The following is a 16578-nucleotide window of genomic DNA, read 5'->3' as shown; positions in this document are numbered from 1 at the left end:
TTTTCCCACATATTTCCATTACTTTTAAATCTACAACTAATACCTTGTCAGTCTTTCCACCCCGCCCCCACTAGAGCTGTACGTTGAGTGTCCTGCCATCCATTCTTAATTAGCACATTTTCTTAGATAATATCACCACCTTCAACACCTCTTTGATCCTTTTGTCTGTGACACCTTTTGATTGTCTGTGACATCTTTTGATTTTCTGCTCCTATCACTGCTTGCTTGTCCCTACAACCACCCCACCCTCAACTTCTCTCCCCCACCCCCCCCCACCCCCCACCCCCCACCAGCCTTAAACCAGCTTATATTTCACCCCTCCCCTAACTATACTCAGTTCTGTTGAAGGGTCACGAAGACTCGAAACGTCAACTCTTATCTTCTCCACCGATGCTGCCAGACCTGCTGAGTTTTTCCAGGTAATTCTGTTTTTGTTTTGGATTTCCAGCATCCGCAGTAGTTTTTTGTTTTTATATTGAATTCTTTGCTAACCACTACCTTATCACAGAGTTCTCTGGAAATGTCCAGATGTCTTTGACAGCAAACGACTGCTTCATCAAAGCGCCCCAAAACCTTGAAAGTATTGCCAAGGTTACCACTAGCTTTAGCTTCTCCCAGTCGATCACCAATTGTTCTGAAAGTTAAATGAACAGTACATTAGAACGAAAAAAAACTGACAAAGCTTTCTGTATCAAGTCCTTTGTTCTTGGCATTCATCCCTTAAGCCTTTTCGAGCATGGTGACCAAAATTGTAACATGCAATAAGTCAAAATAATTTATGGCTCCATTTATGGTTTAATGAACCAAATTGGCTGAAATAAAAACAAGTGCTAGAAAGATACATTCATATCCGAAGAGAGAAAAACCTGACTTTAATCCTCCCTGCTTGGTGGAAACTGGGTGGGCAGTTAAAAATTGTGCCTGTGACTTATCCCTTTCGATTTAACTGTGCCCCTGCATGATATATTTTTAACCATCTGTTTCAAGCAGGCAAGCAGGACACCCGCTGGAAGGCATGATGTCGCTTCAAATATGTTGGTCAGGCTCCAATAACATCAACAAGGCAGGAGTAAAATTTTAACTCCAGGTCTGTACAGGGAAAACATTGTTACCACTCTGCAAGGCTAACCTAGATCCAGAACTAAAATACCCAGAATACAAGTTATTTTAATTGTTCTTTCCATGGGGGCCAAGAGGAGCAAGAGCAGTCCTCCAAGCCCCACAAGGAAATCTTGGGACATGCCAGGCCTAGACTTTACTCTCCTTCCCCACCCCCTCAATCACAATCATTTTGCCCTACCAATCCCCCTCCTAATTAACTACCTTAGAATGGTCCTTCAGGTCTCCTGCAGCAGCCTCTTATTCCACAAAATTCTACCTGCACCCACAGACCACTTTGTTATACCTACTAGGTTCAAGTGGAAAACTAATGGGAAGTGTGCAGATGAGTCTTGAGAGTTAAAAGCTCCCAGCCTCATCTTGTCAAGCATTGGATGATATGTTCCCCACTGGGGGCTAAACAGAAAACTAAGAAAGCTATATTTTCCTTGAAAGAATGGACTAGATCAAATGTTTGATGGTTAACAGCAAGATTTTAAGCCAGGAGCCATATACCAGAATAGTTTGATCCTCCAGTAATATTGTCTGGACTTTCCTCAAATTAGAATGTTTAAAAGATTGCTTTATGATCAGACACAAATGAAAGATGGAAAACATAGCATCTGACACAAGTGACAAAATTAAACTGATATTCTAATATAAATACTCATGAGAACAATAAGGAATGAAATTACAGCAGAATGGTTCTTGCAAAATTTCTCCAAAGATTACAAGTAGAAATTAGTGCAATGGCCTTCATATACATGGAGACCCAAAGTGAGGCAGAATGCATGCTTACCTTGCAAGAGTCAAGTCATGATGGTGGTACTCCAGTGCTTTGGAATAATCATGCAAATAAAAATAGGCATTTCCAAGCTGACTGTAGATGGCACTGAGGGTTTTCAGGTCCTCCGTTCCAACTTGAACTGCAGCTTCAAAAAATGATACTCCAGCTCGACAGTCTCCTGTTTTACAGAGTCGTTCACCTTCTAAGGCCAGTTCCAAGCAGGAAGCTTCCATTCTACAAAGTCAAAGAGGTTACAAAATTGTTTCATGAAACCAGATGCATTAGAATAGCCCTAGATTGTAGAAACATAAGAATTGGTTGTATTGAAAAGGTCAAAATGAAAACACATATGAAAAAAATTGTTATCGCAAACAGTGAAGCTAGGGTGACTGGGCAGTCTAAGTGTAATTTTGTATCAATGCACTTCTCCACATTGTAGTTAAATACCATTTCAAGGCCATGATTACTAATATAGCAAGTTGCATATCAGTCAGATCATCTTTGGAAACAAAAAGGAGTTTGCCTACTCAAAAAACGTATGAAGGATTGTGTGTAATAAAAATATCCAAAGGCCTTATTCCACCTTAATGATGATGATTGAATAGTTGGAACATTTTCAGTAGAGATAGCAAGAAATGAAAGTTGTGGGGGGAGTGGTGTAATACTAAATTAATAAAAAAGATTCAATGGCTGCACTAGAAGTAGTTCTCAAATGGAGGTCTGCAGCCCCCTAAAGATCTGTAGGGCATTTCTGGAAGTCTGCAAAATAATGTAAAATGCAAAAGAGGAGGCAGGAGCACAGCACAGAGTGGTTTGCTGTTTCACCTAGGATGGAGACACAAAAGATAGTCTGACTCTGCAATGAAAAAGGGCCTATCTCACTGATATCTGGAAATAAATACTTGTTTTCTTAAAAGCATTATTAAAATACTCTTATCATGCCATATTATGTAGTTAATATAGCATTATAATTTACTTGATAGTCCGTGCTTACTAATCCATTTGAAAAGGGGTCCTTTCAACAGAAAAATAAAGTGAAGGACACTTGGAGTGTAAGTCTATGCAGTGGCACAGCAGAGCCAGATCAACAATTATGCTCTCTTAGCAGCTTGTTTTTGGTAGTCGCCTTCTGGCCAGATAGCCAGAGATGCTAAAACAGCTATTTTCAAATGCTTTAGCCCACCAACTGCACCACTAGCCTGATACAAGCTCAATGCATCATTACTTTTACTCACCTGCCAGCAATCTCTACTAATCATGACTTATACTTCAGCTCACCGTCATACATTGCTGCAAGTTTCACATCCACATCTCAGTTATTCAAGCACAACAGGTACATCAACCAAAACGACTGCACACACACGGACACATTTCCCTCTTTCTTGCAGGACAAGGTTCATCTAACTTTTTCTTTTCCCCCCACATGCTGAGACGCAAACATATATGAACATATGAATTAAGAGCAGGAGTAAGCTACTCAGCCCCTCGAGCCTGCTCCACCATTCAATAAGATCATGGCTAATCTGATTTTTGCCTGAATGGGGAACAGGGAAATGGCAGGTAATTTAAACCAATATTTTGCATCGGTCTTCATGTTGGAGGACACTATAAACATCCCAAAGATATCAGATAAGCAAGGAGCAAATGGGAGGAAAGATCTCGTAACAGCCTCTATCACGAGGGACAAAGTAATTGACAAACTAACGGGACTAAAGGCAGACAAGTCACCAGGACCTAATGGCCTGCATCCAAGGATTTTAAAGAAAGTGGCTGCAGAGATAGTGGAAGCATTGGTTAAAATATTCCAGAATTCACTGGATTCCAGGAGGGTCCCAGCGGATTGAAAAACCACTAATGTGACACCCATGTCAAGGGAGGGAGACAAAAAGCAGGAAACTATAGGCCAGTCAGCCTAACATCTGTCATTGGGAAAGTGCTAGAGTCCATTATTAAGGAAGAAATAGCAGGACATTTAGAAAAGCTTAATGCAATCAAACAGAGTCAATATGGTTTTGTGAAAGGGAAATCATGTTTGAAAAATTTGCTAGAGTTCTTTGAGGATATAACAAGCAGAGTTGATAAAGGGGAAACCTGTAGGTGTAGATGTATTTCCAGAAGACATTCGATAAGGTGCCACATAAAAGGTTATTGCACAAAATAGGAGCTCATGGTATTGGGGGGTATTAGCATGGATTGAGGATTGGTTAACACACAAGAAGACAGTCAGGTTGGAAAGGTGTAACGTGCCAGAAGGATCAGTCCTAGGGCATCATTTGTTTACTGTCTATATTAATGACTTGGAACAGGGAGGCAGAGCTTAACTTATCCAAATTTGCTGATGATACAAAAATAGGTGGGAGGGCATGTTGTGATGAGGACATAAGGAATATGCAAGGGGATATAGATGGGTTGAGTGGGTAGGCAAACACTTGACAGATGGAGTTCAATGTAGGAAAGTATGAGGTCATGCACTTTGGTAGGAAGAATCAAAAGGCAGACTATTATTTAAATGGAGACTCCAAAAAAAGTGCAGCGCAGAGGGATCTGGGTGTTCTTGTGCATGAAACACAAAACGTTAGCATGCAGGTGCAGCAAGTAATTAAGAAGGCAAATGGGATTTTGGCCTGTATTGCTGGGGGGTTGGACAGGGTGTTGGTGCGGCCGCATCTGGAGTACTGTGTACAGTTTTGGTCCCTTTATTTAAGAAAGGATATACTGGCATTGGAGGCAGTTCAAAAGAGATTCACTAGGCTGATTCCTGGGATGAAGCGGTTGACTTATCAAGAATGGCTAAACAGGTTAGGCCTTTATTCATTAGAGTTTAAAAGAATGAAAGGTGATTTTATTGAAACATACAAGACTCTGAGGGGGCTTTGACAGGGTAGATGTTGAGAAGATGTTTCCACTTGTGGGGGAATCTCAAACTAGGGGACATATTTACAGAATAAGGGGACAATCATTTAAAACTGAGGTGTGAAGGAATTTCTTCTCTCAGGAGGGTAGTGAAGATCTGGAATTTTCTACCCCAGAAAATTGTGGAGGCTAGATCGCTGAGAGTATTTAAAGAGGAGGCAGATAGGAGGAGGAAGAGTGTTCAAAAGGTTAATTACTCAGAAAAAATTTCTTCTCATCTCAGTCTTAAATGGGAGACCCCTTATTTTTAAACTGTATCGCCTAGTTCTTGTAGGCACAATTTTATGCATTCCCACGAATTTGTCTTTTTTCCATAAAAATGGATTGGACTAGGTTTAGTGCTACATTTTATCTGAAAAAATCTGTTGTACAAAGAAAGCAACTATTCCCTTAACAATGGTTAGGTCACAGTCACTGGCATTGAGAGGTTTCAAAATATTTATCCAATTTTTATAAGTTCAATAAATATTATAGAAGTAGTCATTTAATGGCATTGCATTTCACTTTAATCTATTTCATCAACTGGAATTGTATTACCGTGTATTTAAAGCAATAAAATCTAGTATCGGATAGGTACCGAAGATCAACTCTCCATAATGCAGATATTTTTTGCTTGTCGTCTTTGTTGATTTAATTTTGCCTTTTCTTTTGCAGATTGTATATTACTTTGTTTGTAACGAGTTCAAAATAGAAGCTCTTATGGTCTAAAAACATTTAGATCATTAATAACTTTGAATACACGCAAAATTTGCATTTGGTCACAACAGGTATAAACGTTAAAGCAGAAGCAGAAACCCTACTTGCCTTTTCACTTGGGAATAGTGCATGGGTACTTTTAAAATACAAAACTGGCAGTGAATTAAACTACATTTATTAAAATTGGTGTTGTATGCAATTTTAGTTGTATGCAATTTTAGTTTATTTTAGCAGCTAGAAATCTTCTTTAGAGTAGCCACATCAGTCAGTTCCTTTGGATTATCATTATAAATGGCAGTTTAACGTGGCTCCTGTCTTTGCTTTTCCCACCGTTGTAAACATTGATGGAACTGAAAATGAAAGCAGCTTCAAGTTTCCAGTCAGTATGGTTGGAGTACCCCCAGTACTACTCACATTCACAATTATGTGTAGCTTAATTCTCCCAAAGTTTCTTAACACTAAGTAAACAATTTTTAAACCATCAAATGCAAGTAAAACTGCCAGACTACTAATAGCAAGGAAGTGAGAGGTCTTTACCCACAGGTTTGTGATGGCCATGTTTCTATAAAGCCACTTTCATCCTTCTGCTCAAATGAAGAAAGTTAACCACAGACAGTAGAAACCCTCCACTTTTAAAGCTGTTTCTATAAAATAAGTTCCTACATTCAAGGAAGCCTCCCAATTGACAACCTCCATTAGCAATAAAACTGAAACATTACCTTGCTCCAATTTTAAGTTTTTGGAGGGGGCCTGTTTGGAATGGAACCCGCTTCATCCGCTCAAATATTATCTCCTTTGTCAAAGGGAATGTGACGAGGGAAGAAACTCACAGGCTTGTTACTTGTTTAGTCCTAGCTTGGGTTCTGCTGTGTTGCTGATATGCCATAGAAAGCAAGTGTATGGTTTTCTGAATGGTGGAGGCAAAGTCTTGGCTTGTACCCCTGAAAAACTTTAGCAGCTTTTGAGCTAACTAAATGAACTAATAAAGTATCAAGTCTGCGAATTCCCTTCCCCCATCACATTCTCTTTGGCATGGGAGATGGGTAGGACTTTGCCCTTGGGGCGGGGGGGTGGGGGGCTCAACAGGGGCAGTTGGGAAGCCGACTGCCACACACGGGTGGGCCAATTAAGGTCCACCCAGCCTAACACACAGCGAAGGGGCAGGCGCTCAATGTCTGCCCGGTCCAATAGCAACCCGGTGGCCGATTCAAATGCGGCCTCAGCAGCCCTTGGAAGGCTGATACCGAAGGACACGGAAGTCGTGATGGACAGCGTTGTAGGTGGGAGGGCAAGTCTGTGGGGCAGTAGGCCCCGCGTTTCTCAGACGAGTGCTTCGCTACCCTCCTGAAGGAAGTGGCAGTGCGGAGAGAAACCCTTGTCCCCAGGGACAGGAGGAAGCCCCTTCGCACCTCACCAAAAAGGCCTGGGAGGAGGTGGAACCACAGTCAGCGCACGTGGGTACAGTGGCAGAAGCTCTTCAACGATCTCCTGCAATCGGGAAGGGTGAGCAACGTGTTGGCATGGGTCACTTTGTAAAGCAGTTCAGAGCTGCCCATCCCCCCATGGGCCTCAAGAGGTGTTAGAGTGTGAGTGGCAAATGTCAATGAGGCAGTATCTGGGCAAGAGGGTGAGCCCCAGCTGCTTGGACCGAGTGCCTTGCAGCTCCAGAGTCATGAATCGGCTGAGCCTTACGACTTATTCCTCAGGAGAGGTTGGTCAGGCTGCAATGGCACTGCAGGTAGAGAGTGGACTAATCAATGCTCCTCTCCCCTTTCAGGAGAAAACATCCCATAACAATGCAGAGAGGTTGCGTACTGGGGGGGAGCCGCCACACCTACTAATCCTCACTAATTATGAGCAGGAGGCTCATGCACCTAGGTCAAGCGGCTGCGGAGAAGTTCTGGTGCCACAGGGAGGTGAATGTGCAGTGCTCTGAGGTGGGAATGTCGGCAATTGCAACTATTCCCCTGTAGTCTCTATATTGATGTGAGCCTCGAACCTGGGATCTCCACTGATAATTGAAAGATGAGAGCAGGATGATCTGTCTCATGAGGCTGCCAGGCATGCACAGTAACAGTGTGATGACTTCAACTAATGACATGTCCTTGTTACTCCTTTACCCTCACCACCCAACCTTCAGGAGGAGGAGCATGAAGGCCCACCCCTGAGGACAGCACCGATCAAAACACACCTGCGTCACACCCACCAGCACAGATACCAGCACCTCGACGGACATTAAATCACTGGCTACTATCTTGGTGCACATTGGTGAGGGCACTTCACACATGCTTGAGGTGCAGGCGGAGGCAGATAGTGGCCAAGGCGCCGGCTGGGGACCAGGACAATGCTCAGTCGATGGCTGATCATGTGCCTCTGGAGTCGTCCATGAGGCAGCAGATGCTGGACATACAGCAGGGTTTGCGGGAGGATCTGGCGGAGATACATGAGGGAATGCATGCCATGTCTCCGTTGTGGAGGAGTCCATGCAGAGCATGAGTAATGCAATGGCCCTCATGGCCGAACGCACTGCCTCCTCTATGGAGAGAGTGGTGAATCTCATGGAGAGGCTCCTCCAGGAGCTCAATCAGGGCTTCCTGGGGATGCACAGGCCTGCATGCCCTCACACCAGCAATGACCTCAGGTAGTCAGTGTCAGCGCGGCAGGTGGATTGGACACCCAGTATCCCAGCTTGGTGCCCATCCATCAATGGTGAGCAGGGAGATCCAGAGCGGCCTCACATTGGCGCATGAGCTGCCTGTCATCCCTGTGGGCTCCTCTCAGGGTGCTCCGGATGAGGGCAGCAGCTCCTCTGCCAGTGATCGTGGCATCCGATGAGGCTGCGGCGACTGGGGAGATGCCAGCCATGACACTGGCCACTCCCTCCCAGGCGGGGCCAGCACAGGCTCCACGGGCCAAAGGATGCCCGAAGTAATCAAGGCCAACAGGACAGCAGAGTGAGCAGGCTGTCTCCAATACCAGTGCCAACAAGGAGGGAGCACCTAGACGTAGCACCCGCCAGCAAAATCTTAAAGCAGCTTAATCACAACACGGCCTGATCATGGGTGATATTTTTTTTTCCATTCATTGTTTATTGGTGTGATGGAAAACACCTGTCAATGCTAATTTGTAGAATGTATGCCAGGCACCATTTAATTAAATGTGTTCTTGTGCAACTAGCCTCTGGATGCTTTATTTGTTCTGCAGGTGCAGGGTGAGCCATGATGTTATGATGGACGTGTTTCTTCTTAAACTTTATTCAAATGGCACATGGTGTATGTTGATTGAGTATGGAGCCTGTAGCCCTGGCATGTGGTGGTGGCTCTTATTTGGTAGGCTAGCTGAAGGAGCATTGGATCAAAGCATCCCAGGTGTCTCTGCCTCCCTGGAGGTTGCCCAGGTCAGCATCTATGCCCTCAGTGTTCTCCTGATCGTGCTCATCCTCTGACTCACTACTGGGCTCATTGTCTGTTGCCTGAGCCACTGCATCCCCCCTTTCCAGTGCCAGGTTGTGGAAGGCGCAGCATGCAACCACTATCAGTGACACACAATCTGGGGGGTATTGGAGCGTGGGGCGCACTCCATTCGGGGGCCCGAATGGTCCAGGCATCGGAAGCGCATCTTAAGGCGATCTTTGGTTCTCTCTACCACCGCCCTTGCGGAGGAATGGCTCTTGTTGTACTGCTGCTCGGCCTCTGTTCTTGGGTGGCGGAGAGGCGTCATGAGCCACCTTTTCATGGGATAGCCTGGTCACCCAGCAGCCATCCATCCCGTCGGGCTGGAGCGATGAAGCGCCTCGGCACCTGGGAGTGTCGCAGGATGTAAGCGTCATGGGGGCTGCCAGGGTACATTGCACAGACGTGCAGACGCCGCATCCAGCGGACACAGACACGTTCATGGAGCAGAAGCCCTTTCTGTTGACGAAGGCACTCGGCTCACCCACTGGCGCCTTGATGGCCACATGCATGCAGTAGATTGCATCCTGGACGTGGGAGAACCCAGCAATCACTGCAAAGCCTCTGGCTCACTCTGCCTGGCTGGCCTCATCCGTACGGTAGTGAATGAAAGTCAATGCACACCTGAACATAGTGTCTGTCACCAGCTTGATGCAACTGTGGACAGCTGATTGGGAGACTCCATACAGGACTCCACACTCCAACTGAGCCCTGGAAAGAGCCGGGGACATAGAAGTTGAGGGCCACTGTGGCCTCCAGCATCACTGGCATGGGGTGTCCACCCACACAGTTGGAGCTGATCCTCTGGCAAATGGAGGTCACTGTCTCCCCTGAGAGGCGGAGCCTCCTTCGGCATTGCACCTCAGACATATTGAGGTAGCTGCATCACCGCCTATAAACCCTGGCAGCAGGAAAGTGGTGTCTTCTGCAGCCCTTTCCGCCTTGGACTTCCTGTGGGAGGAGAGGCGCAGGGCCAACAGGTCGCTCCACTGCAGGCTGAATAGGAACATCTGGCCTTCTCCCCATTCTGGCCCACTCTTCTTCCTCAGAGGATGTGCCTCCAGCAGAGACCACAATCTCTATTACCAGGGTAAGGGAATGCTGTCTGCTATCTGGAAGGCCCAAGTGGTACGAATGCTCCAGGGACCTGGAAAACAACACTGAGTCCTGAACTAAAGCCTCTTATTTCTGTCAAAGCAGCTCTGAAGTGAAATGGTGATGTCTGGCTCACGCAAGCAACCAACAGCAAGTTATACCCAAAACTACAAACTACTCACATTTACAAGCTCACTGACCCCTCTTATTCCGCCCATGGATGAGGTTTTTGAAACTGTGGCCTGCCCACCTGCCTGTTTAGTCTGTGAGACGGCCTGAAAAATCGCACTGGCTACGTAAACTCTGAGACAATTGGTGTCTCAAGGGCCTTAACTGGCCACTTAACTAATGGCGGGCGCACCTCCATCTTCATCATGCGCCCGCCTAGCGAAAAATCGCGAAAGTGCGCATTGACATCGGCACACTTGGCTGACGCCAACACACTTTATTTCACGCTCAGGCATGTCAGGTGCACGCTTGCATGCCGAGCTAAAAACTCTGGCCCATGTTTGAGTGGATGAGAGTTCCATTGCAAACAGGCCCCCTCCAAAAACTTGAAAGTTGAGTCCAATTCTCAGACTTTCTGCAGCATTTCTAACTTCTGGAAGTGTGCCAAGAATGCTTGCACAAATTTCAGGCCAATCCTTCATTTCCCTCAATTCCCCATGATGCAGCCCAAGCAACCCACTGCTAGTTTCGGTGTATCAATTCCCTGAAATTGCTAGATAGCATTCCACCTGCCACCCCCATGGAGGAAAGCACTGATCTCAATCAGCACTTTGCCAAAATAGCATGGCATACAATCAAAGACTATAAATGTGGCTTAAAGAGCCAGTGTTTCAAAATCATGATTGCGTGTTCCTGTTTAATTTTAATACGGGTCAAGTACATGGGCTAGTTTGCAATCCAAGCTGTTGAATGACAACACTCAATTCCACCAACACAATGGATTCTAAACCATCATTCAACAGCTCAAAAGACTACTGTGTCAGATATTGCAGGCAAAAACAAATTTCAGCAAGGTTGGGTGAAGCTACCTTACTGCAAAATCTACAGCCAAACCTGTTGTTTTTGCTTTGTTGAAAAAAAATTCTAAATCAATGTGATTATAGTGCTGCTTTGAAGGTGACATGAATTAAAAAGTAGTTGTTTCAAATTGCAATCCCAATTCATTAATTCAAATTTACACACATAAAATGCAGCATCATTGGCATCCATGTAGAGTAAAGGACACCAAATTACGTGTTAATCTTCACCTGTTTACACCATTAAATCAAACAGATTGAGTTTTTCTTTGAAGAAAACAAATTGCACCTAATATTAAAAAAAAATTGGAGCTATGCAGAACGGAGCTTCGACAGAATAAAAAAAACTGTCAAAAAATGACTAGTGCCATCCTCATTTAGATTAGTGCACCAAAATACTAGTATGAGTGAAGTGGGTATATTCAGAGCTCTCGGCATTAACAAATGAGGCTCTAATTATAGCTGTATTTCTTTGTTGCTTTTCAGAAAGATGAATATCACTCGATCAAGGATGTGAAAGACAAAATCAATCTCTAAAGACTTACCACTCAAACGTAAGCGGCCGAGTTTATTGCCTCACCTTTGTAGAGTTTCAATTCACCATTTTCCTTAGCCAGCAGATGTAACAAAGCCACTAATTTATTTGCTTAACTAGAAATGTTCATCGCTGTGCCAAGCGAGGATCAATGTTCATATTAATGCAATTCTTTTAGACAAGTTGATAAAACTATAATAGAGGCAATACCAAAACAGACAAATCACTAGTTAGGCCACAGTTTTATATTGGCCCAAATCTTCCGATACCCAGAGCTGCAAAACCTGGACTTGAGTCCATGATGTGCATTGGAACCCTGCAGAAGTCTTGATGTACACACACATTCTGAGATTGCCTGGGAAGTTTTCCAATATCCAATGCTCTGGACCTTCTGCAAATACCTCAGACATTCAGCACAGGCTTGGAGACTTGGGCCAGATATGCAGAACTTACCTGGGTAAACGTGGAAAATAGGAGCAGGAGTGGGACATTCGGCCCTTTGAGCCTGCTCTGCCATTCATTATGATCATAGCTGATCATCCAACTCAATAGCCTGCTCCCACTTTCTCCCCATATCTTTGGATCCCTTTCGTCCCAAGAGCTATATCTAACTCCTTCTTGAAAACATACAATGTTTTGGCCTCAACTACTTTCACTGGTAGTGAATTCCACAGGCTCACCACTCTCTGGGTGAAGAAATTTCTCCTCATCTCAGTCCTAACTTAGTAGTGCTTACCTTGTAATTTTTGTGCTGATTAACACTTGGTCTAACTCAGAGATTAGCCAGCTTAATTTAACTGAGCACCAGAACCCACTCCCCCAACTCTCTCTCCCAGCTACCCCCCTCAAATTCGGTACCCCTCCCTATCCCCTTGCCAACCGACCCAACCTACTTCTAACTCGTCGCTTCCCAAATGCTGAGCTGATTTTTCATTTCAGCTGGGAGGGACAGGATAATCTGAACTAAGGTTGTCTTTACCTTTCTGCATTCTTCTGTAATTTGTGTAAAACAGCATGAGTGCTGTTGAGGGTAATTTAATTTAGTGGCTTCACAAGAAGTGGTAAAATGTGTTTATGAATGATACTGAAGTTAGAGGTCAGACCCAGAACATTCTATATTAGGGCTCATCTACAGCTGGAGCTATTGGGTTATCCATTGGCATCTAGACCCAACTGCCCACCCATCCATTCACTAACCCACAATCATTCATTAAAAGACTTGGAACCCTTAAAAAAAAAACTTACCTGAATGTGGCAGCTAGTGTCATAAAAAGAGGGCATATCCTCTCTTCATCTGTCTTCTATTTCGCTCGTCAGACTTACCCTGGACAGGCTGCACTGGTCCATTTCATTGCAGCCTGGATTGGAAGTCCCGGCTGAAAATGGGCAGTATTGCAGGGTGCAGAAAGATTCACGAGCAGCAACAATACACCCAGCATTATCATTGACCAGAAGATCTGGGCCAATGTGTACAATTCCGGGTCTTTAGAAAGAACAAGATTTTACCAGAAATGAGACACTTTAGATGAAGTACAGACTACAGAAACTGTGGCCCTTGGTAGTAAAACAAGATGGAAAAAAAAATAAGGGGATATAGTCATCTCTCACAATGTGCACAGGGTGACTGGGACAAGTATGCAGAGATAAATTAGTTTAAATTTTAAAATCATACATTGTCCTTATTAATGTCCAAATTTCTAAAAGGCAAATTACAATGGATGCAGGAAATCTGAAATATAAACAGTAAATGCTGGAATGCTTATGCAAATGTCATATTGTAATTACACCCACCTGCAAAACCTCCACTGACAGGATGGTGTAGTTACAGCATGAGTTTACCTAGGTTGTTTTCTTTATAAATATTGGGTGTGGGCGGTCGCGGCATAGTGGAGGGATACTGAAATTTAATATGTGGAAGATCAGCTTGTATTTTTGTTGAAATTATGCAACCTTAAAAATAAAACAAAAATTTATAGGATTGGTGCCATACACAAAATAGATTTATAGTTTCTCTCTCTGCCAAGCCATTTCAGGAGATATTTAAATCATGGGGGAAAATAAAAGGGAAGAGAAACTGTGAGGAATGGGAAAAAAAATTGAAGAAGGGGGAATTGTACTTTAGGACCAATTGTACACTTTTACTGTTAGAGATACAAGATTCTGTTTAAAGGCAGGGTTTTTTTAAAAAAACACTGCTAAGTTATGAGGCAAATATTTTATTGCTTTATCACCATAATAAATCACAAATTGAATGAAAATATTCAAATCAAATTTATACAATTTACTAGTTATCCCAAAAATGGAAAAAAAATCCTACCTGTAGCGAATATGATAGGGGTGTTCACGCAGACCAACTAAAACATCATTTGCATCCATTCAGTTGCATTATATGACAATGCTAAACATATCCACTGTAGGCTCCAGAAGAATGCCAATTCCTCTTTTAATTTAAGAAAATTCAATTAAATGCTCAAGATCTAGGCTCCATAAGTATGATAGTTTTGGGAATGCTGATTACATGCTAAGCTCTTGCTTCATTGTTCTTCTTCAGAACTATGAAAAATTGTTTCAGCTCACAAAAGGTCTTGTGATTTCTTGTAATGGTGGCCCCAGTTCCTTCAACTGTAATCTGAAAAAGGAAACAAAAGAATGTTTGCATAAATAAACCTACGGCTCATATACATAACCCTTAATGACTGCCAGCAAATAAAAACATCAATGACTAAAATGAAGACAGGAATTTCATGTAATCACGGAAATTTTGCCAAGTAATAACAGCAAAACCTTCACTTGTTTTAAGGGTTCCTATGAAAAGCTCTGGAATTTTATTCTCTCATTTAAAAAGGGTAATCACGGTTGTCCTAAAAATGACAAGTATCCTAGAAGTGACAATACAGCAAAACAAAATTCTCTGCAATAGCCTATTATAGTTGCAGTGATATGCTGCAGAAATTTACACAACTTTGTATGTTGGATTTCATTCCTTAAATTTCTACCAACTCAATAGGAAGTTCATCCTAAAGATTTATTTTGTTCTGCTTAACCCATGCTTTAAATTATAGTTAGATGAAGAATAATGATAGTTAGAATTTTTATGGTACAAAACCAAGGCACTTTCTCTGTTAAGCATCAAGTAAAGTTTTCAAAATATAAGAATGGAAAATTGAACCAAACTAGACAATTTATTTCTACTAGTAGTAAAGTAACTCTGGCAACCATATAGATTTAAACGTGCAGTCATTTCTTTAATATATATTTAAATGTTACTGCCAAAATTATGCTGACTTATTTTTTCATTTAAGAGACTGATTCATTCAAACGTCAATTAGATTCAGCTCGTTTCAGTTGATTTTTTCCCCTGTTTTAAAGACAAAAGCACATATGCATTGACTACAACAAGCTGCCAAATTATCCAAAGTATTATTTGTTAAAGTCGGTGATGAAGTATACCAAGCATAAAACTGGATTGATTTTTCTTTTCTTCACTGACCATTGTATTGTCTGCAGAGAGCAGGAGGATATAATCAAGTAGACATAGGTGTATGGACACCGGCAAGCTTACCTGGATAGGTTTCTACATAAAGATCTGGTAGCATGCATTACTTCATCGTATCTGCAGTTTATATTATGTCATACTCATCAAACACAAAGCCAACACAAGTTAAAAACATTCATACGAAACATTTCAAAGCATGTTCTTATGAATTATGCATCATGACTATGATAATAAAATGGAAAACTTAATCATTTCAGTAGGGCTCAGTAGTTTTGGATTGCATTTCATAATTGGAAAAAGGGCCTTTCCTCTTATCTGTTGAAACATTTCAATTTGCAATCCCATTCTACCTAATTAGTGGAATTGCTGTTTGGCCAATTTACATGACAAGATAGGCTGAGACAGTTAGATGATGCCTTGCAAAAACAGTGAGAAAATGATTCCAAATATTTACGAACAAGGGGTTAAAGGACACTTCAACTCCAGTACAAGAGAAATGCCAGCATATTTCAGGAGTTAAAGGAAAAACAATCCATATGCCATGTATCAGCACCTTTGCTGAAAATATAATCAGCTTTACATGTAACCTCTTGTTAGGAACATCTGTCAAATTGTCAGCTTAAAAGCAGGATTATAATGGTGGAGGGACCGAATTAAAAATGTTCAGCAGAAATAGCTTACAAACAAATGGGAAGATAGTCAAGTTTAAGGAATACAAAAGAGTAGTATTCATTACATGGTTCCCATGGTAATCACTGTTTCCTATACATTAGTTCATATTTCTTGCATTGGTCACAAACTAGTGATTATTTACTTCTAACTGCCACTGCTTGTTTCACAGTAATTATTTCCATCTCTCTCTTTCACTCTGTTTCGCTTTATGTTCAAATATTTTTTTCCAAAAAATATACTTTATTCATAAAATATCTGAAAGAACATTACAAAACATTTCACTATCACTATAAAAAAAAGTGCAATCAGATTCAACTTTTACACATGGGTCATGAGGTGTTTCAATACAATTAATGAATATTACAATCATTTCAATATGATCATTACATACAGACAGAGCAATGGTATTAGAGTTATCAACATACATCATGTTGCACTCTGAGGTGCTTTATGCTCAAATATCATCATCAGGTTGCCTTGGATTCTTTTGGTAAATCTGCCATTCCCTCCAAATCATTTTTTCCCTCTGTTGGCTTCTCTCTTCCTAGTCCTCCTCCTCACTCCAGCAGCAGGTGGGGTTGGGGGGGGTTGGTGTCAGGGCCTGAGTAGGAATGCACTTCTGCTCCGTGTCAGGTGGACTTAGGTTGGTGAATTAATAGCATTTGATAGCAATATCACAAGGGGAACAATCTAGAAAGCAGACTTCCAAAACTACAGTATTTTGTTGTATTTGCATAGAAACAATTGAAAACTGTTCTATCACTGGTAACAACCATGGGTTGATTCAGCGCCATTCGTTCACGAACTTT

At 42.5% G+C, this 16578-nt stretch overlaps 1 protein-coding gene across 3 annotated transcripts in view; it reads right to left on the bottom strand.

The window, feature by feature from the left end:
* The window catches only part of gpsm2 (G protein signaling modulator 2), a 76644-nt gene that overhangs the window by 50581 nt on the left and 9485 nt on the right, over nucleotides 1–16578 (bottom strand). For all 3 annotated transcript variants that reach the window (XM_078561702.1, XM_078561703.1, XM_078561704.1), the window contains 3 exons: nucleotides 13919–14230; nucleotides 1898–2119; nucleotides 499–634 (listed from right to left, as the gene is read on the bottom strand). In XM_078561702.1, coding sequence (XP_078417828.1) covers nucleotides 499–634; nucleotides 1898–2119; nucleotides 13919–13977 — 417 coding nt within the window. In that variant the 5' untranslated portion in view covers nucleotides 13978–14230. Of the gene's footprint in view, nucleotides 1–498; nucleotides 635–1897; nucleotides 2120–13918; nucleotides 14231–16578 lie in introns of those variants that run through there.

This window comes from Cetorhinus maximus, chromosome 17 (genome assembly GCF_964194155.1).
Source record: "Cetorhinus maximus chromosome 17, sCetMax3.hap1.1, whole genome shotgun sequence".
Taxonomy (NCBI): domain Eukaryota; kingdom Metazoa; phylum Chordata; class Chondrichthyes; order Lamniformes; family Cetorhinidae; genus Cetorhinus; species Cetorhinus maximus.
Note: the sequence above shows the minus strand (reverse complement) of the source record. Positions and strands in the feature narration are given on the sequence as shown.